This window comes from Sus scrofa, chromosome 14 (genome assembly GCF_054392235.1).
Source record: "Sus scrofa isolate SSC_HxYL_T2T_F1_AM1 chromosome 14, Sscrofa_HxYL_maternal_Yorkshire_Landrace_v2.0, whole genome shotgun sequence".
Classification (NCBI taxonomy): Eukaryota; Metazoa; Chordata; class Mammalia; order Artiodactyla; family Suidae; genus Sus; species Sus scrofa.
In genome coordinates, this window is record NC_139396.1 from 147,469,482 (window position 1) to 147,497,344 (window position 27,863).

The window sequence follows — 27,863 nt, forward strand, 5'->3', positions numbered from 1 at the left end:
GACAGAGCGGTCTGATTGAGGACCACTATGGAAGGATAACAGACAATGAGAACAGTGGGAATGGCAGGAAGGGGAGGGCAGAGATGGGCGGGAACAGAAGACAGAAGGCAAAGCCCCTCTTGTCCCTCATGCAGAAATCAGGACAAATCAAAGGAAGATCAAGGGTTGGCTCAAGGAGAGAAACTTAAGTAAGACTGCCATAGACCTCTCATATGGTCCAAACATTTTAATATTGTGACATGGTTACGTGGCGGATCACCATTAAGAGAACTTTGCGATCCTTATTACTGAATACTGCTGCGCTTTGCTGAGCCGTATCACATATCAAAATGAGGAACATTCCCCAATTATATATTATATTTTGCTTTCGGCACATAGAAAAACAAAATAATAATATATAGTTTTTTCCTAAGCAGTCCATAACAAATCTTATGGTCTTCCACGTACTTCCTGTTTCTTCATCTAGAGCCCTTAGAAATGACACATTTCTCCTAACGAGAGATGCGATGCCAGTTCTAAGACACTGCTGGGTGTAGGTCATGACACACACAGGCATGCTGAGCGGTCCAAAGCTTGGCGCTCGCTCTTGGAGATGCACCTTATTAGCCTTGGCAGGGCGCTAATCAATCTCCGCTAGGCGGGGTGCTGCCTGGAGACGCCTGCCTCCTTACCTTTGACATGGGGAAGGAAGTGGTGTCTGAAGGGGGAGTTGGGGCGGGAGTCGCTGTGGGTGGAGCTGAAGCTGCTGGTGCGCAGGAAGTTCAACCTCTGCACACCAGGAGACAGCAGCTCTGTGCGGCAGGGAGGCAGGGGCAGGGCGGGGCGGAAACAGAAAAGAAGAGCAGAAATTAACACGGGCACAGGGACAGCACCATCGTTCCAAGGGAGAAAAACAAATGAAGAACGTTAATCGGGAGTCTGAAAAAGGAGGAAGGAGAAAGGGTTAAGAAGGTACCTGCGAAGGCTTAGGCAAAGTAGGGGAGCACCCGCAAATAGGTTCGGGTCAGCACAGAGTCACTCTCTGAGAATAAATGGCTTTGGGAAGAGGGAAGGGCCACCAGGACATTCTGTCAGGCTGACACCAGCTACCGCTGAGCCGGCGCCAGGCTTAGACTCAACCGCAGCTGTTTTTAAAAGGCACCTAACAAAACAAAACCAACTCTCTGAAACGCGTGTAAAAAAAGATGACAATCATTTCAAGAACCTTGAAAAGAAGTACTTAAAAATAAAGGTCAGATTTTTTTTCTTCTTTTTGTTTTTCGTTTGGGGCCACCCTGCAGCACATGGAGTTCCTGGGCCAGGGATAAGATCCGAGGTGCAGCTGCAAACAACACCGCAGCGGCATCACCAGATCCTTTAACCCACTGTGCCGGGCCAGGGATCGAACCTGTGTCCTGGAACTGCTCATCCCATTGTGGCACAGCAGGAACTCCTCCCCCCCCCCTTTTTTTTAAGCTGCAAACTTCTCCTGCTGGAAGTTTCATTTTATTTTGCTTGCATAGAAGGGAAACCTGTCTGTGTTCCTGGGGTAGAAAGGATACCTATGACCCGGAGAATTGTGCATTGGTGGCCCTGGGGAGCCGGAAATTTAGGTAACTCAGAAGACAAAAAGACCATTGACCTAAACCCAGACCCAGGGATCCCCACCATCCTCTGGCCTCTAGAACCTAAGGCGTGGATACTCTGGGGGGCTCTGTGTGGGCCATAGCTATCCTAGCAGAGCCCCGTCTCTAAAAAATAACTATGAACCCTAATAACTGGCATCACCCATGTCTAACACACTGTGAAGGGGGAGGAGAAGTGCTTTAAACGGGGAACGTCCTTAAAGGCTCTCGCCATCAGAACCTTGACTGGAAGAGGGTTCTCCTGCTCTATGAAGATGTGACCTTTTGGGGAAACAATGTCCCAGACTGCCCACCCCCTCGATATACAGGGGTCTCTGGAACAACAATGTGCCCACGTCATTCTGACAAGATCATGGCTGCAGTCTCAGGGACCTCGTTGGCTGCCCATCCACAGGGGTGGTGGCGTAAAAGATTCCTTGTCACCCAGATAGACAAGGGTTTAAATCCAGCCCCCGGTCCAGGACATGCATAAAATGAATATCACATGCATAAAATGAAAAACGCAAGGAATTCATTTCCTGAAAATTGGCTCAACAAACACTAAGTACCTATTGATGAGCCGAGAGAAAACCCTACATTCTCGAAGGATCAAATAGTAAAAAGGTAATCCCCGCCCCCCCCCACTGCCCCCTGCAAGCTTTAAAAGCTAGGGCTTCAAAGAGAAGATTGCAGCCTTTTCACATTCTGTTCATTTCCTTTGGTTTTATTTTGGAAAGTAAGTTATCACATGAATGATGGTTTCTAATCAGCCTGTGCAGGAGCAAGAGGCATAACATGAAGGCTTGGTAGATGTACTCTATTGCCAAGTTTGTAATCTCCCTTGGGGAACCTGCTTCTCAGGAACCCTGGCTCTGGGCTGGGATCTCCATTCTTTTTCTCCTCTATGTGGGAGTTTTCTACGCGTAGCAAAAGGTTCTGCATTCTGCAGAGATAAAGGTCAAATGAAGTCCAAACACCTAGTGTTTTCATGTCTTCCAAGTCTGACTCACAATCTTAGGCTGGAAGGCATCTTCAAAGTTACCAAATAGGACCCTGAGGTTGTAGAAGATACTTCCTTCCAGCAGGAACTTTTAACCAAGCATACATAGTAATACTATGTATCCGGACAAGGAAAACATAACAAACCCATCCCTAAATGCCCAACACTGGATTTTAGAGGATGCTGATAAGCCTAAAAGGCATATCGCCACAGTTTCTTTTGGAGATCTCCATTTTAAGTCTCAAATTGCTGAGCTCTTCTTCAATTCTTAAAAAAAAAAAAAAAAAAATCTCCTTTGCTTCAGGTCGTTCACTGTCCAAATGGAATTCTTTCACAAATCATAATGAATAGAACCATAAAATGACTCCTGTTTCAAGAAAAGAAATAACACACACTCTAGTGGGATGGGGGGGTTTTCATTTTTTTTTTTTTCTGGAAGGGGGCCGATATTTTTGGCAGCTAGATTTTGTAATACACAATCAGTAGTGGGGAAAACAATCAGAGAGAGAGGTGGATGACTTTGCTAGAGAGTGAATCTGGGGAACCAGTGCCCTTACCGGGTCTGTGGAAGTGCTGGGGAGAGCGAGACGTGGTCGGAGTGTAGCTGTGCCGGCTGTACCCGGGGGAGTTGATGGAGCCCTGGCTGGTGGACCGGTGGATCGCCCGATCCCGACCGTCCTGGTAGCCCTAGGAGCAAAGCCAGAAAGCAGGAGCACAGGTCATACATTCAGGCTGTTGTCATGTTCGACTGGGAGCCAGCTGCTCTAAAGTCACCCAGGAGTGACCACGTCTACCTGCCCATGTACGTGCTGCAGGGCTCTATCCCTTAAACAGGTATGAATGTGCACATTCTCCATAAAGGCAGAAGTGTCTCAGGAGGTTCCAAGCAGGGAGGGGACCTGGGTAGGTGCGCAGATCACACAGAAAGAGGCCGCATCACAACCAGCCTCTGTTGTGACCCACACGCTCCATTCCTGTTGTGGTTCTGGTGACATCTGAAGCTGGTTTTCCTGGAGAACACGCTTGTAGTGGCCCCAAACCCAATTATTCTACTTGCCACTTTGGGAAACAAGTCCTCCCCCCCACCCATTAAAAATGACCTTTAACTGGAAAAACTTTCTCAAAGACATTTATAATGCCACCATTTATAAAGACAAAACTTTGTATTATGTGCTCAACAAACTGAGAAATAAGCCAGTAAATCATGGCCCATCAATTCAAAGGAATACAATAGCATCACAATTGTGGCACCATGGCCAAATCTAGAAAAGAATATATTAGGTATTAAGGACAAAAAAAAAAATCGAATCCATACAAACGTAGCATGAAACTTTTAAATGAGAGGCGTACAAGGAATGTTTTACATTTTAGGATTTGTTGTCCTGTGAAGTTTCTACTAGCACAATAAAAATAAAGGCTTGAAAGAATGCATGGAAAATGACTAAATTAAAACCTCAGTAACCACGGAGGTGTGAAATTCGAGAGCAAAGGGTAAAGAAACTTTGGTTTGATCCTAGCTGGCGATGACAATACATAAAACAACAACAGAACAAAATCCCCCCAACAATGTACCTTGGCTTCACAACTGGTCCATAATAGCAGTTAATTCTTTATAACTTTATTTGTATGTGATCAGAGTGCTTATAGAAACAAATTAGTCATAGCACTTGGTCAGAAACCATCACGATAATACAAAGATTTCACTGCCTCAAATGATAGCGATTACCTAAGATTCATCTAGTTTTATGCAGCCTATCCATAAAGTTACTTGGCTTTAGGACAAGACTATTGATATTATTAGTAATAGTAGTTCACTCACTGGATGCACAAGGAAATGCAAAATACTAAGAAGCACGCTAAGTAAACAGTCCCTGGATTACTATTATCTGTAATAGCTGAAATAGAAGGAAACGACTGGGTCCGCCCTTGGAGCTGGACCATGCTCAGATTTGAGTTGGTCTGAGCTGAGGCCACTCGTTTCGAAGCCACCCTCCAAGGGAAACATTATGCAGGGACAACAAAAAGTGCTTCTAAGGCCTCTGGTCGCCAAGAAGGTGGTCAGTGTGGGTGAGGACAAAAGCAAGATGCTCCTGGGACCGGGGCTATTTCTTTTGGCAGCTCCATGTCATCAGCTTTCTGAAGAGCCTTGAGTACAATGTGCAGGGGTTGTAACTAACCTGGGGGCTGTGGCTTTGGTTCTGGATGCTGCAGGGGGAAGAGCAGGGATGGGCTGATAGGGGACCCACAGCTCACTAAGGAATAATCACTGTTGGCTCTATGTGATCCAGACACTCAGGAGCTTTTTCCTGAGGGACGTGCCAGCCTGGAGGATGGGATAAAAATCATGGGAAGGCCTTTTCACCCTGAGACAGGGGACAGGACTAAAATTTTAGACTACGAGGAATGGCCTCCCACAAAGCTGGCTCTACTGATAGAAACACCATGACCACTACTGGCCATTTCAGATAAGCGAGTAGCTTAGGATTCAGGTCAATTAACTATGGATGAGAGCAGAGCTCACAACATTGGGACAAGTGGCTCTGCTCCCTGCACATACTTTTCTACTGTCAGAGGCACAGGGCAAAGCTGGTGCTGGTTTTATTCCCTGATCTCCATTTAAAAAGAAATTTCCTTCTGGGTCTTGCAGTCACCTCTTTACACATAAAGAGCACTACATTCATCCGAATCTTTACATAATTCGTTTGTTTAATACCCTTTTGCAAAAATTCACATAACCCCCCAATTCCACCCACTGGGATGTTCAAAGATGCCACTTACTTCTGCTGATGGAGTCGGGGACAAAGTCCTTGGAGACTAGAAGAAAAAAAAAAAAAAAGAATTAAAGTCACAATGGGAGTTCCCATCATGGTGCAGCAGAAACGAATCTGACTAGGAACCATGAGGTTGAGGGTTCGATCCTTGGCCTCGCTCAGTGGGTTAAGGATCCCGCGTTGGTGAGCTGTGGTGTAGATCTCAGACGCGGCTCGGATCCCGAGTTGCTGTGGCTCTGGCGTAGGCGGGCAGCTGTAGCTCTGATTAGACCCCTAGCCTGGGAACCTCCATATGTTGAGGGTGCAGCCCTAAAAGGACAAAAAGACAAACAATAAAAAAAACAAAGTCACAACGTTTATTAACTTGGTTTTCATTTGAATTAGAGTTGGTTATCAGAATCACCTGGAAATATTATTCAAAACACACGTCGGCACCCTTGCCCATTCCCCATCTTCTGATTCAGTAAGTTGGGAGTGGGTTCAGACAGACACAGTGACAAAGCTCCTGGGAGAATGGGGCGCATGCCTCTGCCTACGAACCATGAATTTTGATAAATATGCTGTCATGCTTTAGGTAATTAAGTTAGAGTAATTGAAGGTATTTCTCTATATGCTCAAACCTACACTTAAGCATAGCTGCAGGAGAAAAAAAAAAAAAAGCTGAGAATGCAGTTATAGCATATGACCACTAGGTGGCACTACATGAAAATGGACACCGCTTCCTGACCAATGGACCATTTCGATGTAGAGCTATGCTTTGGAATAAAAACCAATTTGAAAAAATATATATATATATTATAAATATAAAATAAATTTATACATAATTATTAAAAATAAATATTACATGTATATATTATTGAGAATAAGACAGAGTCACCGCGTTTTCATGAACTTCCTTTGTCTAAGATCTCAAAGCATTGTGATGTTGCAGATAGTTTACTGTTGGTTTTAGCCTTGGGTGAATGGCTAATTTTGGCACACTACTTGGGAAACACTTCCTTGAGTAGACTCATGAGTGTACAGATGATTCCAATTTAAAAAAATGAAAGGCAAAAACATTTAGAGTGAGTTGAATAGGCCAGGGGAAACAGACCAGAGCCCATGAGACCTTGGGGACAGAGAGGGCAGAGTCCCAAGGGGCTGAGGCTGTGCTCCAGCCTGTGGACCATTAACTCCTGGAGAGTATAAATAAATCCCAAGGGGGCAGGTAAAAACAACAGTAGCAGCTGCCATTTGCTGAACATGTACCGCGAATCTGATTCTCGACTAATTGCTTTAATAATTAATGTAGTTTAGCTTTAACAGATGACAAGTTATCTAGAGATGAGAGATTAATCTTTCATAGATACTTATTTTATCCTAATACTGCATGAGGCAGATTCTGTCATTATCTGTTTTACAGACGAAGGAACGAGGATGGGAATGGTTGTCTCATGGTCAAAATCATACAGCCAGTGCTGGACTCCCTGGGTTGAGCCCAGTTAATTTGATTCTAGAACCCCGGCTCATACCACTGTGCTATACCATGGCCCTGTTCTTTCGACCTTTCCTTTTCGTGCACGTAACAACTCTCTCATGATACTAAAGACTGCAGCTGTCAAAATTTAGGGGGTGTTCCTTCTCCTTGTGGCTCCCATGAATATATTTCAGTCTGCTCTAAGAACAAGACCTGCTCCCCACTGCCCCAGGGTACTTTCCCTCCCATATTCCCTCTGCCCAGCTCACAGACTCTCTTCTGACAACCCTGGCTCTCTTCCCGGTACGCTGGCTCGGCTCTCCTATAACCTGGCACTAAAGTCTACTCATCCTTCACTGCAATTCTCTGTGGTTGGTCTGCTCCCCTCCTGGCTCATACCTCCCAAGGGCAGGGATAACATGATTGTTTTTTGACTATCTCAAAGCACTTAGTCCAGAAGCCTCCCAACAGTGGGCAACCAAAAAAGATTCTCTGAATTATTTGGATGCCAATCAGCAGTTTTTATACATGTGACAAAAGAGAAATAAGCTGTACCACTCACTCACAACGTGTGGGTATGTCTTACCTCTCCCAGGCTCTGCCTCTCCTGTTTGTCATCATAGCCTGAAGAGTAGAATGGCTCATAGGTAATAAGATCTGGACGTTCGATGTCGTAAATCGCCTTGACCTTGGGAATAGCTGCTAAATCCTTGTAATCCAGGATTTCATTGTCGACTTTTGCCTGCCAGAGTCAAACAGAAAGAAAAATGACTCTGTTTTCATCTTTGGAAAACCGTTGTTAGTGCATCTCACGTCTTGCTTAAAAAGTGAAAACCTTAAAAATAAACCAAACCCAAACCATTTTGCTTGGCATGGTCACAGTCTTTTTAAAGTTGCCCACTTATACCAGATACTATTCATGGGTCTTTTTTTTTTTTTTTTTTTTTGTCTTTTTTTTTGTTGTTGTTGCTATTTCTTGGGCCGCTCCCGCGGCATATGGAGGTTCCCAGGCTAGGGGTTGAATCGGAGCTGTAGCCACCGGCCTACGCCAGAGCCACAGCAACACGGGATCCGACCCGTGTCTGCAACCTACACCACAGCTCACGGCAACGCCGGATCGTTAACCCACTGAGCAAGGGCAGGGACCGAACCCGCAACCTCATGGTTCCTAGTCGGATTCGTTAACCACTGCGCCACAATGGGAACTCCCATGGGTCTTTTTTTAAGTCACTAAAAGTTCAGGAAAAGAAAAAAAATCTACGTAGAATTTGTCAAATAGAGAAGCCTGCAAACCTTCAGGATAGTTTTTCTAAATTTATTACAGAGAAGGAAAAGCTCAGGGGGTCAAAAAAATCCTCCCAGATAGTTAAAAACAAGAAGGGCATACTGAACGACTAAATATTTAAAGACCTCTGTGGCAGAATTTAAGAATATTCATATCAATGTTTTTTATGTAAAATGTATAATGAATCCCCAAACAGCTATATGCAATTGAGGAACATTTGTTTGAGTCCTGCATCCTCTCAGGGCATTTTATACGCCACCTACTTCATCACTCGATCAATGGACACAGTTGATCGCCTGGAGGAAAACGGGATTGAGATGGCTGATCTACAAGACGGAACCGTGGGTCTCTCCACAGAAAGAGAAATCGTTGTGAATTATTGGCTTTGGGGTTATTCAGGCCACGCTTACCCTCTGCTACCTTACCTGGCCCGGAAGAGTCTTCCAGAAGGAGATACTTACATAGATGGTATGACCTGGGGAGCCAGGGATACTGGAGCCTGGTCTAGAATAAATGCTTTCAGAGGAGGTCCTGGTGGGCTGTAAACGAAAGCGTGACCTGTGAGAGTTCAGACCTTGGCTGCAGAATCAAGACTGGCCTAAGCCCCTATGCTTTCCAAAAGACCAAGCCGGTTAAAAAGAAGAGTTCCTATCGTGGATGAGTAGGTTAAGAATTCGACAAGAATCCGACTAGTGTCTGTGAGGATGCGGATTCAATCCCTGGCCTCGCTCAGTGGGTTAAAAGATCAGGCGGTGCTGCAGCTTTGGCATAGGGAGCAGATGTGGCTCAGATCTGGGGTCGCTGTGGCTGTGGGGAAGGCCTTTCTCTGCTTGGTACATTCTAGATCTATATTAGAAATAGGACTTTTCCTCTTCCGTACTGTTTCTTCTTTCTCTCTCTTTCTATCTTTCCTTCCTTCCTCCCTCCCGCTCTCTTTCTTTCCTTTTTTGTCTTTTTAGAGCCACACCTGCAGCACATGGAAGTGCCCAGGTTAGGGGTCCAGTTGGAGCTACAGCTGCCGGTCTACACCACAGCCACAGCAACATGGGATCCAAGCTGTATCTGTGACCTACACCACAGCTCACGGCAATGCCAGATTCTTTAACCCACTGAAAAAGACCAGGGATCAAACCCGCATCCTCATGGATACTAGTTGGGTTTGTTACCGCTGAGCCAGAACAGGAACTCCTTCAGTGCTGTTTCTATTGATGTTTTGGTACCTTGAATGTGAGTGTAACTGAGCCCTCCAAAAACTCTCCTAGAAACAAGGGTTTGCATTGCTAAGTAACTGACATCTGAAACAATGAAAGCAAACCTGCGGGGTCAATGCGAGGCAGGCAGTGATTAGACTTGTTGCGATAGTAAGAAGTCACTGGAGGGGTGTGATTGGTTGTCCTCACCAGCTGTGTAAGGGGTCGGAGAAATCATTGGGCACAAGTGGAAGTGTACGAGGCTCGACACTTCTGGGCCTCCTCTCCCAGACCTGCCACGTACTAGTGCCTTCCTCCCAGAGTGACAATTTTCCAATCACAGGCATATCTCACTAGGAGAAAACTCCCCAAATCTGAGTATGTTCAAGAAGGAAGGATTCACACAATAGCATTATTCACAAAGCCCCACTCCTGAATCCATGTCCCGATCAAAACACAGAAGTGTTGAGAACTATGTCTAGATACTCATGTCGCAACAGAAGAAAGGGTGGGAGAAAAAACTGTAACTGCAATGTATACATCTAAGGATAACCTGACCCCCTTGCTGTACAGTGGGAAAATAATAAAAAAAAAAAAAACAAAAAAAAAACATAGAAGTGACACCACCACAATGTGGCTCTCCATAACAGAGGCCATCCTTTCAGAAAGCTAAGCTTGTAACCATCTCTGAGGGATAATTCTTAATTACAGGCAGTCCTTCAGCTGCCAGTGGCCAGGATCTCGTGTTTTCCACATTCAATATAAAAGCAAAACCTCTTCTGTACAACACAAGAATATTAACAAAAGCGAATGTTTATTGCTCACTTACTATGTGGCAGGACCTGTGCCAAGCACTTCCCAGGCATGATTTCATTGATTGATTGATTGATTTTTACTTTTTATTTTTTTATTTTTTGTATTTTTAGGGCTGCAGCTATAGCCAATGGAGGTTCCCAGGCTAGGGGTCCCATTGGAGCTGTACCACGGACCTGTGCCACAGCCACAGCAATGCCAGATCTGAGCTGAATCTGCCACTTACATCACAACTCAAGGCAATACTGGACCCTTGACCCACTGAGTAAGGCCAGGGATTGAACCTGCATCCTCATGGATACTAGTCAGGTTCATTAACTACTGAGCCACGATGGGAACTCCTGGCATGATCTCATTTAATTTTCTCAATAATCTCATGAAGAAGGAATTGCTAACATCCTTATTTTTAATTTTAATTTTTTTTATGGCTGCACCCAAGGCACATGGAATTTCCTGGGCCGGGAATTGAATCTGAGCTGCAGCTGTCACCTACACTACAGCTGAGGCAACGGCAGACCCCCTCTCACCAGACTAGGGATTGAATCCATGTCGCTGCAGCCACCCGAGCCACTGCAGTCAGATTCTTAACGCTCTGCACCACAGCGGGAGCTCCCCTATTTTATGGATGAGGGAAAAGTCACACACAGGGAGGCAAATGTCAGGGTTTGAAGTCAGTCATGCAGAGGCAGAACCCTAAGCGCTTAACCCCTGTGCTAAATTTTGGCTCATGTTGTAAGGCAGGTGTAACCATGTATTTCTCATCAACGTGGCTTTGGGACAAATGAGGTGAAAGTAAAAGAAAAATATTGAGATGAACTAGCAGAAGAGTATCTGCTCAGTGAAAATGTTTTTACTGCCACTAGCTTAGAAGAAGCCTGGACCACCAGCTTAGTGTTGGGTGGGGCGGGAGAGGGGGCACCCCAGGACAGTCAGATGTCTTCAGTTGCTGGAGTTGCCATGGCAAAGGATTGTTTTCATTAACAAGCAGCGTAGATGCTGTGTGAGAAGCTCAAGTGCACACTGAGCTGCGGGGTCTCTCCCAGGTTACTCATCCTTATTTTATCTATTTTTTTGGCTGTGCCCATGGCGTATGGAAGTTCCCAGGCCAGGGATCAAACCCGGGCCATGGCAGTGGCCTGAGCTGCAGCAGAGATGACACCAGATTCTTAACCTGCTGGGCCACAGGGGAGCTCCTATGCATCCTTATTTTGGCCAAATGTGGGTCAGGGATCTTTCTGTCTTTCCTGTGACCATGCACCTGGGGGTGGCTCAAGTGCTTCATTCTCTCGTGTGCTGTGCACGCCGGTAGGAACACAGCTGGGGACAAACATGAGCACAGGTCAGGACAGGGTCCCCATAACTCCCCTCTGAGATGGAGAACTCCACGGAAGGAAGGGTGTCTGGATGAAGCAGCCAGGCCCCATTTAGTCTCTTGGCCTTCCTTCTTCACAGGAAGTATCCTCTGAGTGACACAGGCTCTCTCTGAAGCTTATGTCTTGTTCCTTTACATTATTAATCTTGCGGAGCTCAAGGTTTTAAGAGTCAGCCGACAATCTGAATTCTCGTCAAATTCCATTCGATTCTTCCAAGGTTTTCAGACCTGAATCATCTCCAACTTGCATGCAACTCTCCTGGGTTCTCTGAGTCCAAAATAAAGATTTAAGAGTTTCATAGTCAGTTTTTAAGAGTTTCATAGTCAGGTTTTTTTTGTTGTTGTTGTTCTTTTTGCTTGTTTTCTGCTGTGCTGTGCAGCAGCTTGATGTGAGATCTCAGTTCTTGGAGCAGGGATTGAACCTGGGCTGCAGCAGCAAAAACACCAAATCCTAACTACTAGACCATCAGGGAACTCCCCATAGTCAGTTTTCGAAGTCAGTCTGATGTTCACCAAATCTACCGCAGCTCTGGCTCCTCCTGTTAGAGAGAGATCGCCCTGCCACATGCCTGTTCAGACTATTTAGCATATTAGGCAAATGCTCCAGACGGCTCTTGGAGACTCAGAATCTGCTCTTTCCTTCCTGCATCTGCCCCTGTTTGCTTCTGCTTCCTTCTGACCTCCTAACCTTACCATAAACTTGACTTCCGCTAAACTTTACTTTGACAGGCATTCTTGCTTGCCTATTTTCTTACACTGGTCCTTAACTTGTATTACTGTTGAAAATGATAAAACACGACTCTGTATGGTAAAATCTGGTGGGGTTGAAAGGCTGGCTTTGGACTCAAATACCTTGGTTCACACACCGGCTCTCCTGGCTGGGGGACATTATCTGAGTACTTTTTCTTTCCTTCTCTCTCTCTCTCTCTCTCATTTTTTCCCCTTGGGTTTCGCCTTCCCTACTCATAGAATAGAGGACAGGGGACTAACACCACCCACTTTCTCGGGAGAAAGGAGTCAATGCATATAGAAGCTTCAAGCACCTTGCCTGGCACGTGGCAGAGACCCTTGGCCTTAGACTGGAGTTCTTAGCCGGTTCATCGCAAATAATGAAGGACAGCACTGCCTCAGCCTTGCTCCTCATGCTAGGATGGTCCCTGCAGAGGTGGGCGTCACAGACCAGACTTCCCAGAGGTCTCTGCGGTGTGGAGGCTCCCATGAGAACTCAGGGATGCTCATCATCTCAGCCCCTGGAGCTGACGCAGGTCCTTCCTCTTCTTGAGAACGCCGTGAAGTGCTTCTGCATCCTCCCAAGATGGTGACCTCCTGCTTCTATCTGGGCTCCAGTTACAAAGGCCCTGCCGTGATGGATGGTGAAGAGCTCGCACAGGCCTGACTCACCTGCCAGGACGGTTCCCGGTTGCTGCCTTGTGAACCGTGCTCAAAGCCCAGTTGGTACCCAGGGCCTGCCCGCTTTGTGCCCTAGTCCCCAAAGGCTCCCAAAGTGTATTTGCTCCACCGACAGAGGTGAGAGGTGTCTCCCGTATAAAGATAATAAAGTTAATTCTAAAAACTGGACTATTGCTTTTGGAGTTTTCATTTTAAATATTTATAAATTTACATTTCAATTTTAAACATCTAGAGTTCTAACCATGTGGAGTTTTATTTTTTATGTGTTTTAAGTGTTAATTTTTTTGAAAAAAGCTATTATATTTAGAATGGGTAAGCAATGAGGTCCTACTGTATAGCATAGGGAATTAGATCCAATCTCTTGGGATAGACCACGATGGAAGATAATATAAGAAAAGGAATGTATAGGAGATCCCACTGTGGCTGAGTGGATTAAGGACCCAACACTGTCTCTGTGAGGATGTGGGTTTGATTCCTGGCCTGGCTCAGTGGGTTAAGAATCCGGCATTGCTATAAGGTATGGCATAGGTTGCAGATGGGCTTGGATCTGGTGTTGCTGTGGCTGTGAAACAGATGTACAGTTACGACTCCAATTTGATCCCTAGCCTGGGAACTTCCATTTGCCACAGGTGTGGCTGTTTAAAAAGAAAAAAAGAAAGAAAAGAAAAAGAATGTATATATGTACGACTGGATCATTTTACTATGTAGCAGAAATTGACACAACATTGTAAATCAACCATACTTCAATTTTTTTAATGTAAAAACAATTTTTTACATTAAAAAAATCCTAATACTACATTTTATGACAAAAGACATTTCAATGGTTCAAGACCTAAAGTGAAAATGCAATCTAAGAGTTTTTTTTTTTTTTTTTTTGGCTGTGCCCCTGGCATACAGAAGTTCCCAGGCTGGGATCAAACCTGTCCCACAGCAGCAATCTGAGCCACTGCAGCGACAATGCCAGATCCTTAACCTGCTAAGCCACCAGGGAACCCTGTGAGAAGTATTTTAAAATAAGAAAGCACATAAACATGCTGAATTTTAAATTAACATCCTGTTTATTACTAAAAGAACCCCTTTTTTTCTTCTAGCTCTATTTTTCCTCCTAATTAATACTGACTTGCTGAAGGTCTCTGATGGCCTTCATCTTCAAAAGGCACAGAGCTGTCTTCCAACAGAGCAGCTCACATCCACACCCTCAATTTAAAACTCATCGCAACCTCAAAAGCAACAACTTAGTGACATGTTTTTCCTCTTTTAAGTCTCCCTGACAGTTACTTCTCGACCATTAATTCCAGTGTCACTGTTTGGGCTGTGTAATCCATACTTACACATGATCTTTATACGCAATTATTTAACCGAAATGGCTATTTCAATGCATTCAGATATCCAAGTTAACAACAGTGATTCACTGCTTTAAATTAATAACCCAAATGTGTCAATAGCCTTTGTTTCTAGAGTTCTCCATAAGAGTTATGATAAGCACGATTACCCTCCTGCCTGTATTATAAATGAATTTCAAATTTCTATCCCCAAAGGTATGTCCAGATCTGATCTACAGAGAAAAAGAAAACAAAGATTGTGATTAAGCTGTTGCAGCCAAGCAGTGTCCTTACTCTCCTTTAATCACTTTTTCCTTCATGTCTTAGAGACAAAAACAACTTGAAGGCACAGCTGGAAAAATTCAGTTCTTTCTTTTGATGCCATCTTTCGGGGGCACGGGGAGAGATGGCAAAAGCAAGGCAGATATAGGAAGGATGATAGATTGGCTGTGCTCTTTCAAAGCATTTTGCCAGCAAGATCAGGCAAATAATTTCACCCTTATTTTGGCAACACGAGCAAAGGATCCTTCAGAAAGAACCTTCTAGCTGCATGCGGCAGTTCTCACTGAATCTCTCTTCGCCACATTTATTGCTCCAGCACGCATTCACGTACTTACTTTCGATTTCAGAAAGACTTTTACTTTCCTCAGAGGAAAAAAAAAAATAAGTCAACAAGGAAGTCTTACCAGGAGACTAGGAGTTCATTCCAACAGGAAAGAGGAAAAGAATGGCGTTTGATCCTACTAGCAAGTGCTTGAAAATGCACGTCTTTTTGTTTTCTGTATGAAACTAACAAAAAGCCCTCTGACTACCTTTCACTTGTTATTTTCCTATCCCTTGACTTTGACCATCTGCTCTACCATTCAGAAGGCCCAATCACAGAATGAAAATTACACCGAAGAGATCTTTTTACGTTTCTACCCCAGCTCTCACCATTCCTCAAATGCTGACCATTCAAAACACTTAGCAGAACGCTGCCCAGAGCTTCAACAGAGAAATGAAAATTTCCCCTTATTGCCAATTAGGGGTCACCATGCACCATACCTGGTTCCTTCCTCCAAGGAGGGTGCTAGAGGGTTCTCTGCCACCCCCACCCTCCCCCGTTCAGCAGGAACGAAGATGCAACAACTACGTTCACCTAGTGTGCATTTGCCCAAAGCCATGCTCTAAGAAGGGAGAATCTACAGGCAACTGGCGCCCAGAGAGGAGAGGGCTCGGGAACACCGGTGGGACAACTACTGATAGAAGGTGACTGACTGCCTTCTACGAAGGGTTGCTAAGGGGCACAGTACCTGCCTTGGGTTTTTGTTGAAGTTCACCAGACCAGTTGGTGATAACAGCTGCAGAAGAAGGGATACGTTTAAGAACTGCATGCATTGAATGCTCACTGCTCAGGCAAGAAAGGAATTCCTCTTGGGAAAAGAAATTTGCCTGGGGGGAGAGGGAGGGAGTGGGAGGGATCTGGAGCTTGGGGTTATGGGATACAGCTAGGAACGGATTTACAATGAGATCCTGCTGAGTAGCCTTGAGAACTAGGTCTAGATACTTATATTGCAACAGAACAAAGGGTGGGAAAAAAAATGTATACATGTAAGTGTATCTTGGCCCCCATGCTGTATTTTCCCCCATGCGGAAAAATAAATCAATTAATTAAAAAAAAAAAAAGAAATCTGTGTTTGCAAGGAAGTGGGAGGGGCTCACTGGCACACGTCCAGTTCTCTGGAGACAGTCACACAACTGCCACCAGCCTTTACCATGGCCAAGAGGCCTCACTGTTTTTCGCAGGATAAATCTTAACACCTGTACCTTCTGATGAATTGTAAAGACACACCCAAAAGAGTAACATATCCAAACAGAGTGAAAGCTGGGACTAAAGCAGCAGGGAAGGTAGTAACAAAAATAAAACAATAACCAACAATGTTATTTCCTAGTTCTAGACATACTTAAAACCTCTAATTAGCTCCCTTGTAGACATATACACACAGTGTCTGTTTGGTATATTACAGTTTGCAAGTGCACATGTTATAATCTAGTGAATGTTAGTTTCAGAGGAAAAAAATCTCATGCCCGTTTTGGATGGCTGCCATTCATGCTTTTGCCTCCAAAGGCACAGCAGAGAAGCCCCTTTTTAAAACAAAAGCAAGCGATCCACTCCAGATTATTATAAACTCGGTCCTAGGAATACCGTGTGCTTTGCTTATAGTGAATTACAACAGGAATTACAAAGGCTCCGTACCAATTTTTACCGATAGACAAAAGGTACTATTCCTGTAAAATCCTGGAATAGGTTTTTCTTAGGTAATTCTATTTTCCCCATTTTCTTTTACCTGTAATTTAGCAAGAGGAAGGAAGGGGCAATTTCAGGATATAAATAATTAAAAGACTTTCCTCTTATCAATTTGACTTTCCTCCACAATAAAACCAGGCTTATTTCTGGGACGTAGAAGGCTGAATGTCCCTGCAAGGAGTACTGTTTATCTAACAACTAAAGGTGCTTGAAATTATCTGGTGAAATAAACTGCTGTGCAATCCACAGTATTTATAAGATCAAAACATCCGGGTGGCTTGAGAATGCTTTGGTGTTTTCAGGCTTTTCAAAGGTCCTGGTGAGCTGTCTTCAATGGCCAATGCGTGAAGCAAGACCCTGTCAAATAGCTCATTTTCTCTGCCAGGTCTCAAGCTGTTTATCCCTTTCTGCGATGGGGCTACAGGTGACTTTACTGATATTTAACGCTGGATAATGGGGATCAGATCTCCCTTTCAAATAGCAGGACAGGAAGAGAGAAGTTTTTAAAAAGAGACCTCTCTCCCTCTTTTTCTCCCCCCCCTCCTTTTCTCGCTCTCGCTCTCGCTCTCGCTCTCGCTCGCTCTTTCTTTCTCTCTCCTCCAGCCCACCACCTCTCAAGATGCTCCAAGGCTCTTAACGGTCTGGAGCAAATGAAAAAATTTCACACTTGGTGGTATTTTTCTTCAAGTCATGAAAATGAACCACTTGGTGATAGCCTCGAGCTAACAAAATAGGACACTGCTGGAGTCATAAAGTATACTTTCGGGGAAAAAACCCTAAAAGCTATTGCAAAAGCAACTTCCTGCCAAGTAGGTACTGATTCTGAGCTCTGAGGATGAACTCTGGCTGTTCCTCTGGATTCACGATACCGTATCAGTTTGCTGTACATGGATTCTGGCCCTGGAGCTAAAGCTTTGAGATAGACCAAGGTTACACAATGAATACACACTGAACTGAATGTAAGGCAGCATCCGGGGCCAAGGCCAGGCATCCAGGGCCTAGAATCTGAAGTTTGTCTTGCTGCTGGCATAGCCATCAGCTGACTTCATTCTATAGATAAAGTTGGCGGGGGCGCAGGGGGGCGGGGTGTCTAAAAGAGTGTTTTCCACTCTCAAACTCTATACTTCCATCTTTCAAGGCCTTTAAAGAAAGAAGATGAAGTTTGAATCAAAGTAGATCCAAACCAAAACTCTTCTGGGCCGCAGTGTCGTTCCAGAAAGCACAGCAAACTGGTGTGTAGGCACAAAGCCCAGACAAAAGGGCTGTGTTGCAACCCTGGGTTGTCAGCAGGGCTACAAGATGGGCTTCATCTGGATGAAGACGGGATGGGGAAAGACACTTGTGATTTAACAGGCTGAGGTTTCAACGGGCTCTAAGAGATCCTGAAGGAAGGTCAAGTGTGTGCAGGGGATGCGGCCTCCTGCCTTGCTGCCATCTGGAGAGCTGGATGGCTACCCTCCCTGCTTCGGAGGAGCCTCTGGGCAGGCGCGGTGCCCTTACACACCAGCCCTGCCTCAGACACCACCAGGCTTAGCCCGTGTTTCATGCCGTCCTCCTTTTGTCTTCCCAGGTTTCTCTCTCACTCTCTCTTTGGAGGATCGTGGAAAGACCACACGTTATGGGCTCACAGAGACCTGAGTTCCAAGACCTAAGTTCCAATCCCAGCTCTTCCACTTACCGTTGGAATAGCTCTGGGGAAGTTAGTTAACTAGGATGGGTCTCGGTCTCTCCATCTGTGAGATGGGGATAAGGAGAGCCACCTGGCGGGGATTCGTAGGGAGACCTGGCGAGAGTGGGTGGCAGCCCCCCCGCCTCTGCCGAGCAGGTGCCTAGTCTAATTTGTTTCCTTTTCCACGACCCTCGTCCTTCCTTGAACCAACCCTCTCCCTCCCTGAGCACCGCTTTCCCCCTGCTCTGTGCTTCTGCCCCTCTCTTCACCATGCCAGCCCCTTGTCTTGTCATCTCTAGCTGCTCATATCTCATCCAGCCTCCAAAATGCAACTCAGAGGCCAATATTTCTCGGAGGTGCCTTGAGCCCCCCTCCCTCATGGGACATTCCTGATCTTTATGACTCATATTCTGTGATACGTTTCTGCATCATTTTACAACAATGTACCTGTCTTTTCTTCCTTCCTCTACCTGGGTACCTGGCAAATATTTGTTCAAGGAACCTAATGTGGGAACACAGGACCAAAAGGGCAGCTTCTAATGTGCTCGCTGTACTGAAGACAATGCTTTAGCCACTGCTCTATGCGAAAACATCGTCCAGAGAAGAAAACAGCCAAAATCAGAATGTGAGATGCACACTGTGGGGTGAGAAGAGCATCTGCTTCTGCGGGAGCCGAGACGTTAGATGGTAAAAGCAACAGGAGAGGAGAAGCGGCAGAAGCCTGGGGTGAGGACAGCGGCCCCGAGCCTCAGCCCAGACACAGCGCCAACCTGCAGAGACGGGGACCGTCCTGTACGTCGAATCAGGCTTTTAGGATAAAAGAAATCAGATGGAGAACGATGGATGTTTGGTGGCTGCCGTGAAACATGAAAAAGGGAAGAATGAACAAGGAAAGAGCCTCAATTCAGAAACACTATCCAACAAACCCCAACCCCCTTCCCCCAGAAAACCTTCAGGGAAATTAATTTGATAGGAGCAACAAGTGACATGACTTTAGTTGACTGGGTGTGTGCACGCGCATATGTGCATTTTTGCTGTCCATGTTTTTTTATTTTTTATTTATTTATTTTTTTTTGTCTTTTTGCTATTTCTTTGGGCCGCTCCCGCAGCATATGGAGGTTCCCAGGCTAGGGGTCTAATCGGAGCTGCAGCCACCAGCCTACGCCAGAGCCACAGCAACGCGGGATCCGAGCCGCGTCTGCAACCTACACCACAGCTCACGGCAACGCCAGATCGTTAACCCACTGAGCAAGGGCAGGGACCGAACCCGCAACTTTATGGTTCCTAGTCGGATTCGTTAACCACTGCGCCACAACGGGAACTCCAGCTGTCCATGTTTAAAAGCATGGTAACTGGTCTTCAGGTTACAGTATGTTGACCTATGTTCCAATCCCCCCATCATGCTTTTCCATTTCTTTTGCCTTAGACACTCCTATATATGAGGAGTTAGAAGCCAATCAAGCCATTGTTCCTAAGAATCTGTTGTGCCCCACAAGTTCTTGAAATATTGAGAATGTGGATTACTCTTTGGGGTGGCTGAACGATTAAAACATTTTCGTTTTGCTATGGTAACTGTACTGATGTGACGCCCAGGGAAAGGCCTGGCAATCTTGGCTCAGGGCTGTGATCTGTAGACACACCCTTAGGAGAGCACAGGATCCTTCCCCCTCTTCAAAATCTGTCCTCTTTTAAATCCCACCAACGTCAGAGCTTCTTCCCCTTGGAGATGCATGGCCGGCTGTACTGCAGGGTGAGTAAGCCAAGGGCTGCCTTGACCTCCCAAGTGGTGAATGTTGGCTTTAGGAGAAGAGCTCTGGAATTCTCTGGAAAAGTTTCACCAAAGGAAGGAAAAAAGCAAAACAAAACAATAGCTCCTCTTGGCCAGAATGAGTGGAAGCAATTCACTCGCTGTTTTCATAAACTTATCCAAAGAGTTCCATCAAGATGTGATCAAGAGGGTTAATTTTTTCTTATCATTTTAGTAATACATTCTGCAAATGCAAGCAATCCTTCCAGAGAAGAGATGCATTCCATTCAGTCTGGCCTCGTTAGCATTCCTCTCTTAACGTCTCCCCAAAGACTTCATCGGGGATGGAGTAAAAATGATTATTCACTGTAAAGGCCTCACTGTAAAGATAGTGCAAACCACAAGCTGCTCGGGTGGTTTGGGGGGCAGCATCCACAAGTGATGCTGTGAATTTTATATTCTTATAATAAAAGTGGCAGTAAGTACTATCTTTGATGTCCTGGTATTTTAGAATGATAACCCATTTTCAAAGCATCCATGGGTCCTCAAGACTCCCAGGGTCTGGGGGCTGTTCCAGTGTGTACCTGCCTCACTGATGGACTGGAGGGTGAAGACACATGCTCAAGTTGAAGGTTTATTTTGAAACGGGGGTCAAATCATCCGAATATAGGTGGACAAATTCCTCTCCAGTTTTTCTGGTCTTTACTCAATTATTTTGAGAAAAAAGTAATTATTTTCCCCCTCCACTTAAAAGTAGAATCATCACATCATTCACATCAGCGGTGAATTCTAAGATAATCACTTTCATTCAGGGTCACAGGCAAGGGACAAGTCTCCAAGTTATTCAACTGGCAAAATATCTCCCATCTGATCTTACAGATGCCAGTTGAAATGGAAAAAAAAAAGAAGAAGAAAAGAAAAAAAGCAAAGGAAAAAATCTCCTGGGCACACATAGGCTTCACTGAAGAGAATAAAGGAAAGATACTGGAAAAGGAGCATAAGAGCTGGATGGCAGGCCAAAAGGTGGGGGGGGGGTCTTGCTGATAATCATTTCTCTGAAACCAAGTCACCCCTTCATAAGTGACACATTAGTGACCAGGACACATGGACATACCAACTGCGCTGCTGCTAGGGGTTACATCCATCGCTCCATATGTCTGCTCACAGTAGATTGAGAAAATATGATACCCCAGTCAAGAATCCAGCTTTGAAAATAAATTTGGGCCATTCTTTTCCCTGAGACATCAGGTTGTGTAGCCAAACTCTCGTTTTCCTAAGGGTACCACTAAGGTAGCTAAACTGAGTGCCTACGAACTAGGATCTAGTCTGATGATTGCTCTGAAAAACACTGCACAGCCCCAGTGAAAACCTAGGAACATCTGTATTAGACATAGATTATGATCATGGCCTTACAATGGTGTACAGCTCTTTGCTTTTGAAACAGATAAAACCTTGTCCCCTGGAGGTGATCTGAGAATTGAGTAAGACCGGGAGGAGGCTTTAGATGTGAGAGATTAAAGAGGGTCTATCCCTTGGCCCATATGCTCAGTGTTCTGGGGAGTTACGGCATTTTGATGCCACCGAAGGGTTCAGTTACAAAGGCAATCAAGAACACCTGTTCACATTGACATGTCTGGGTTCATCGTGACTCCCCCAAAGGTTTTCTCTGACAATTCATTAGCTTGTGCAGATGGAGGCCGCTTGGTGCATTTGGATTGGAGAAGCCAGTCGAATGTAGCAAGAGCAGAGGAACGACCGCAGGGAGCAATGGGTTGAGATGGGACACTACGGACTAAGCACCAAAAAAACCCAGTGAGGAGGTCCCCAGATGCTGGACCTAGAACTTGATGAAATACGTTTTTCACATCTGTAAGGTCTGCCTTTTCCCTTGAATGTTTTCCTAAGAACCTGACTCACGAGGCCAAGCTTATTGTGTCCAATACACGCATTTGGAACAAAAACCACGATCGGTTTGATGTAGGAGGGGACCTCCTTTCCTGGCCAAATGGCCTTTCCACTGGGTCTGCTATAGAGAAAAAAGAGTCACAAAAAGTCATTCCACCCCAAACTCCAGCGTCAAGAATCAGTGATAACGCAAAAGCCATCAAGTGCGCCTGGCATCTCGGCTCTAAGGCCTTCCTTACCCGCAGCTTTTCCTCCGTTTTGGTGGACTGCTTACAGTCGGGATGCCAAACGGTAGAACCTGGAAAGAGAATGCATGGCTGAGAATAAAGGAAATGGAAAGACGCCACCGTCCTACTAGACAGAACATCTGAGCATGGCCCTGTGCCCAGGTGACGCATGATAACTCAAACTTCAGGTGAGCTTTCCTCATCTAGTCTGAGCTTGTTCTTATAAAAGTCATAACCCGGAGCACTCGCTATGGCTCAGTGGGTTAAGAACCTGACTAGCATCCATGAGGAAGCAAGTTCGATACCTGACCTCGCTCAGTGGGTTAAAGATTCAGTGTTGCCACAAACTCAGGTGTAAATCACAGATGTGGCTTGGATCCCGCATTGCTGTGGTTACGCTGTAGGCCAGCAGCTCAGCTCCAATTCAACCCCTGGCCTGGGAACTTCCATATGCTTCAGGCGTGGCCCTAAAACAAGAAAAAAGAGAAGAAAAAATAAAAAAAAAAAGATAGAGAAAAAAATCCTAATCCACAGAAACCACTCATTGGGCACAAGAGTGTTTTGATATAAGAGATATTTAGGTCTTGACTGGGTGGTGATTTTTTTTTTAAAACCATATTATTATCCTTGAAAAGTCATGTCTGTGTGCTTACCAACAGCTGCATTTAATTTCAGAAATATAAGCCATAAGCCATGTTTATATAACATCAAAACAATCAAGCAATTCAGATGAGGGAAGTAAAGTCAAACCAGATCATTTATATCCAGAAGCAAAACTCACTGAATTTTTTGTTGATCCGATTATATCAGTTCTCTACACAAGATACAGGAAATCAATCCAACTAGCAGAAAGGTCAAAAGTTACACTACAAATCCTTAAGTTTCCTTTAACTTTGAATCTTTTAATTAACTTTATTTTTTAATTTTCGGGGGTTTAATAGGGATGCACCTGGGGCATATGGAGTTCCCAGGCTAGGAGATGAATCGGAGTTGTAGCTGCCAGCTGACACCACAGCCACAGCAGCTCGAGATCTGAGCTGCATCCGTGACCTATACCACAGCTCATGGCAATGCCGGATTCCCGACCCATTAAGCAAGGCAAGGGATCAAACCCACATCCTCATGGATATTAGTCGGATTCGTTACTGCTGAGCCGCAATGGGAACTTCCTAATTAACTTTTAAAAGTCTTCATTTTTATTTGATTACTATTTTTTATTTCCCCGATACATTATTTTTTTCCCCCTGATACATTATTTTTTTTTCCCCTACTATACAGCATTCTCAAGAATTGATCACATACTGCGGCACAAAGCGAACCTCAACAAATTTAAGAGTTTCGAAATTATTTCAAGTCTTCACTTTTAAACTAGGGAAGTTACTACTTAAGTGTCATTTCTGTTCCTGGGTTAATATCTCACTTTCTAAGAGTATAAAGCACAGTCCTAGATGGTACCAGTACCACCGCAGTAAGGAACACACTTATACCCAATAGAAATCTCCTTTTTGATAAGATCCCAATGCCTGCCCATATGATTCTTTATGCCTAGAGATGCAGTGCATGTAATTTGTGGATAAGGTCCATGTGTAAGTCCTATGTCCATGTAAGGGTGTGTTCAAATGTGGGGATGGGCAGAAGAACCCGAGGGGCACTTAAGAAGACCTAGCGAAGAAAGTCACCAAGTTGACAGCAGTCAGTAGATGACAGAAATTTAATAAGGGTTTCAGCATGAATATGAGACATCCTATTTCATTGTTGAAATCTTTATCTCCTCAAGCAGCAATCTGTGTGTCCTTGAAAAGCTATCAAATTAAAATAACTCTTGAATTATTTTATACCACTGAGCTAAAACACTTAAAGTAATGACAGGGAAAGAAAACAGCACTTTATAGGAGAATAATATTTTAATCCCTATTTAACAGTCATTTCTATTTCACTCAACCCCCAGTCCCTGCACCAAATAAATAAATAAATAAATAAATAAATCAAATGAACAAAAGCTATGGACACAGGGTTTGTTCAGCACTGGTATTTACTCTGAGGCTTGCTACAAAGCACAGGAAATCCTCTTAATGTGGGGAGCCTGAGGCTGAGGGTCAGGGCGGGGGCCAGGAGCAGTGTCTGTGGAGGTTCCACCGAGCATGCGTCCTGGTCCAGAGTCCAGGGCAGGCACACGGCATCACACGGTTCTCCCAAGGTCAGACCCTCGGAGACCAAGAGCCTCAAAGAACATCGGATGCTGGGGAAGATGAAACCGCTCATCCTTCAAGGATGTGCTGAGAAGGCAGGCAGAAAACATGGAAGCCCATCTCCCGAAGAGCTTTGTGACAATCCTGGAATTCTGAACACAGTCCCTCTTAACAGAGAGTTGTGTATTTGTGATATGAATGTGCTGTCGCCTGTGCATAGCCTGAAATCACTGTATTTGGCTTCCTGCTCCATGAAAAAGTCCAAGGCTGCACCCAGAGCCCTGAGTCTCAATTTTTAGCCTTCTGTCACCAAGGGGTGACATGCACTCTTGGGTCTTTGGCTACAGGTGCTGTAACGGAAACACTCAAATTTAAAACAGAGCCTGGAGACCATCTGAAAGATAAATCTGTTCTGTGCTGAAAATGTAAAGTGACACCTGCCTATTGCTCCCAAGGATTCTAGCCTTTCCCTGGAGAAATGTGTCATATCAAGGCCACCTGGGGCCTTGGATTTGGTGCTTGTCACTTGCCTTTATCGGGTCCTTTAAAATTCAGGGATATTTCAGACTCAGAAAACAAACTTATGGTTACCAAAGTGGGGGGAAAAAATAGGAGTCTGAATTAACATATACACACTACTATATATAAAATAGATAATCAGTGAGGACCTACTGTATAGCACAGGGAATGCTACTCAATATTCTGTAATAACCTACACAGGAAAATGATCTGAAAAATAATAGATATGTGTATAACTGAATCACTTTGCTGAACACCTGAAACTAACATCATTACATCATGAATCAACTATACTCCAATATAAAATGAAACATTTTTTAAAATAAAAAATATAATTGGGTGGTACTTTTAATTATAATTTTTCAGAGACTGCATTTGAAAGCTAAGAGGATGTTTGGGTTGTCCATTTCTCATCCAGCTAGCGTTTTTAAGGGGAGAGGAGCCAAAGCTTTGCTCTAATACTCAAGAACAATTTCCAGAGACTCTTCTTCGTTGCCTAAAAACAAAACCGAGAGTCGAGCAAACCATTCATTAAAACTACGCACAGTGTTATGTGCAGAGAGAGATGAAGAAATGACACGCAAAGGCTGATGAGACCCAGTAATTAGCAAAACTCAACAAGCAATAGCTCTTACAGTTCTTGCTAATTTTACTGATAAGCCCTTGTCTATTTAATGACTCTTTTTCCTGCTAAAAATAGTAAAATGCTTGCACAGATGGTGCTGTGTGACTGGAGGAGATTCCTCCCCAAAAGTGCTCTAAGAAGCTTCAGAATTTTAGAGATGAAAACTAATCAGAGTTGTTTTCATTAAAAAACACCAAATTTGGGGTGAGTTATTACATTTAGAAGGGATGGGCAATGAGGTCCTGCTGGACCTGAGGGAACTCTATCCAATCACTTTTTTTTTTTTTTTTTTTGCTATTTCTTTGGGCCGCTCCCGCGGCATATGGAGGTTCCCAGGCTAGGGGTCTAATCGGAGCTGTAGCTGCTGGCCTATGCCAGAGCCACAGCAATGCGGGATCTGAGCCACGTCTGCAACCTACACCACAGCTCAAGGCAATGCCGGATCCTTAACCCACTGAGCGAGGCCAGGGACCGAACCCGCAACCTCATGGTTCCTAGTTGGATTTGTTAACCACTGCGCCACGACGGGAACTCCTATCTAATCACTTTTGATAGAACATGGTAGAAGATCATATGAGAAGGAGAATATACACATATGTATACCTGGAACACTTTGCTGTACGGCAGAAATGAACAGAACATTGTAAATCAACTCTAATAAAAAATTAAAACAGAAAAAACAAACAAACAAAACACCGAATGGCCCTCTGATAATGAGCACTTTCTTGGCACCAGAAACTTCTCAATTTCTCTTTCAGGGACTTTGGGTGTGTTCTCTCTCACTCTCTGTCCTCTTTGTCCCAACATGACAGCTATGTCATCTGCACGGGATGAAGTACATTTGTGATGCAATTCACCAAATATGAGATTTTCTTCTTTCTGAAAGCCTGGACAAGGACAGCCGGGAAGGGCCCCCCCCCCCAAATCCTTGTTCGAGGATAGTGAAATGAAAGAAAACCAAGTAGCCATCCAAAGCGTAGCATTTCTAAAAATGCTTCTCCTCTTCTGATCTTTTCTTCCCCAAGCGTACTCCTGGGGGTTGGGTGGAGGTTGGTAGTGGGAGGAGGCATAGCTGATCTTCACTCTTGCCTTATCTCCAAAGCATCAAACATCAAGTCCAATTCATTCATTCCAGAAGCAACACATTTGTTAACAGCCTCGGGGGCTCACTGCCAGCACGTCAACTGCCTGGCTGATTAATACTAATGGATGAGGTAACATTTGGCTATACGCATTTTGGATCTGGGTAACCTTACAGCTAATGAAATGCCTCCTTCTCTCAAAACAAACATAGCAAAGTTTTCTTGCCCTAGGTAGGGAGAACATAACTGGGTCCTTGGGTCCATCTTACCTTGAAGATACATTTCCTCTCCTTCTGTGAACATCTGGTTGCACCTGCTGCATCGTGCACAGCTAGGATGGTAATGTTTGTCACCTGCCTGCAAGAGAAGAGGAAGGAAATATTTAATCTACTTCTGGTCATGGCGGCCAGCCTCTTTTCTGGACATGAAAATTTGGAGGAAAAGAAAGGAAGCTAAGGCAGGAAAAATAATTGTGCAATGGACCAAACTTTCTATACCAATTGCCCTAAAAGCTGAAGCAGACCCCACTGGATCTGGAAGGGGCTCAAATACCAGCTACCCATGCCTGCTGTGCAAGGGTGTCTTGCCTCTTGGGGTTTCTGGGATCCAGCTGTCTCTCAGCTTGGGCTCTCCTGGATGGTTGCCACATGCCTAAGATGAGTCCATTCCATCTCCCAAAAAGCCCACCTCAAAACTATTAACACCCAAATTAAGGTTGGAGGCCAACTGGTTTGTACTAAAGCAATAAAAAGAAAGGATCCTATTTATCGGGTCTTGCTTTCCTAGCTAAACAGTCTGAAAATAATAAAAATCTCCCCAACTTACATCAAGATGAGAAAAACCATACTGAAAGACATCATCCACCACTTTTGATCTCAGAAGGAGCCCTAATTTTCTTCTCTGCTGCTGAGAATAATCTTTTGCCAAAGCCTCGTTTTAATTGTTTTCTGAAGAAGGCGTTTTACTGAGGTGGCCCTGCATTACGCATGGGCCTTTTGCATTCATAAATGTGACAGATGCCATCATAGCAGGTGTGGATTTTCCCAAAGCAAAATGTCACTGGACACAGGGACAATTCTCTAGACAGGTGCCGAATCACATTAGAGTCACGCTCCAAATGCACGCCTGACAAAACCAAATCCTTTCGTTCACGGCTTAGCAAAAACTCTCACCCCCTAAAAATGATCAAATGTACTCTGCAATTAAATCATTTCATCAATCAACCGTGAAAACATTTCTGTTGCATTAACTGTGTGCAAGGCAGCGCTGAGAGCCTAGGGCTGGAAGCAGCTGCACCCTGTGCCTGTGTGAAATCTCAGTAGGAAATCAGAGGTCAGGTGGTGACTCCTTCCTCACACGCTCCTGTAGAAACTGAGAAGCCACGTAGCCG

At 44.7% G+C, this 27,863-nt stretch overlaps 1 protein-coding gene across 50 annotated transcripts in view; it reads right to left on the reverse strand.

The window, feature by feature from the left end:
* ABLIM1 (actin binding LIM protein 1) overlaps nt 1-27,863 on the reverse strand; it is a 338,773-nt gene that overhangs the window by 29,735 nt on the left and 281,175 nt on the right. For 21 of the 50 annotated variants that reach the window (XR_014826292.1, XR_014826269.1, XR_014826306.1 and 18 more), the window contains 8 exons: nt 26,743-26,830; nt 22,071-22,129; nt 18,950-19,033; nt 8,578-8,655; nt 7,418-7,573; nt 5,383-5,418; nt 3,162-3,291; nt 672-791 (listed from right to left, as the gene is read on the reverse strand). Coding sequence is in view for 1 of the 50 variants with exons in the window: in XM_021073348.2 (XP_020929007.1) it covers nt 672-791; nt 3,162-3,291; nt 5,383-5,418; nt 7,418-7,573; nt 8,578-8,655; nt 18,950-19,033; nt 22,071-22,129; nt 26,743-26,830 (751 nt within the window). In the remaining 49 variants the exon portion in view is untranslated. The remainder of the gene's footprint in view (nt 1-671; nt 792-3,161; nt 3,292-5,382; nt 5,419-7,417; nt 7,574-8,577; nt 8,656-18,949; nt 19,034-22,070; nt 22,130-26,742; nt 26,831-27,863) is intronic. The other 29 variants (XR_014826278.1, XR_014826274.1, XR_014826277.1 and 26 more) reach the window with 4 other exon arrangements.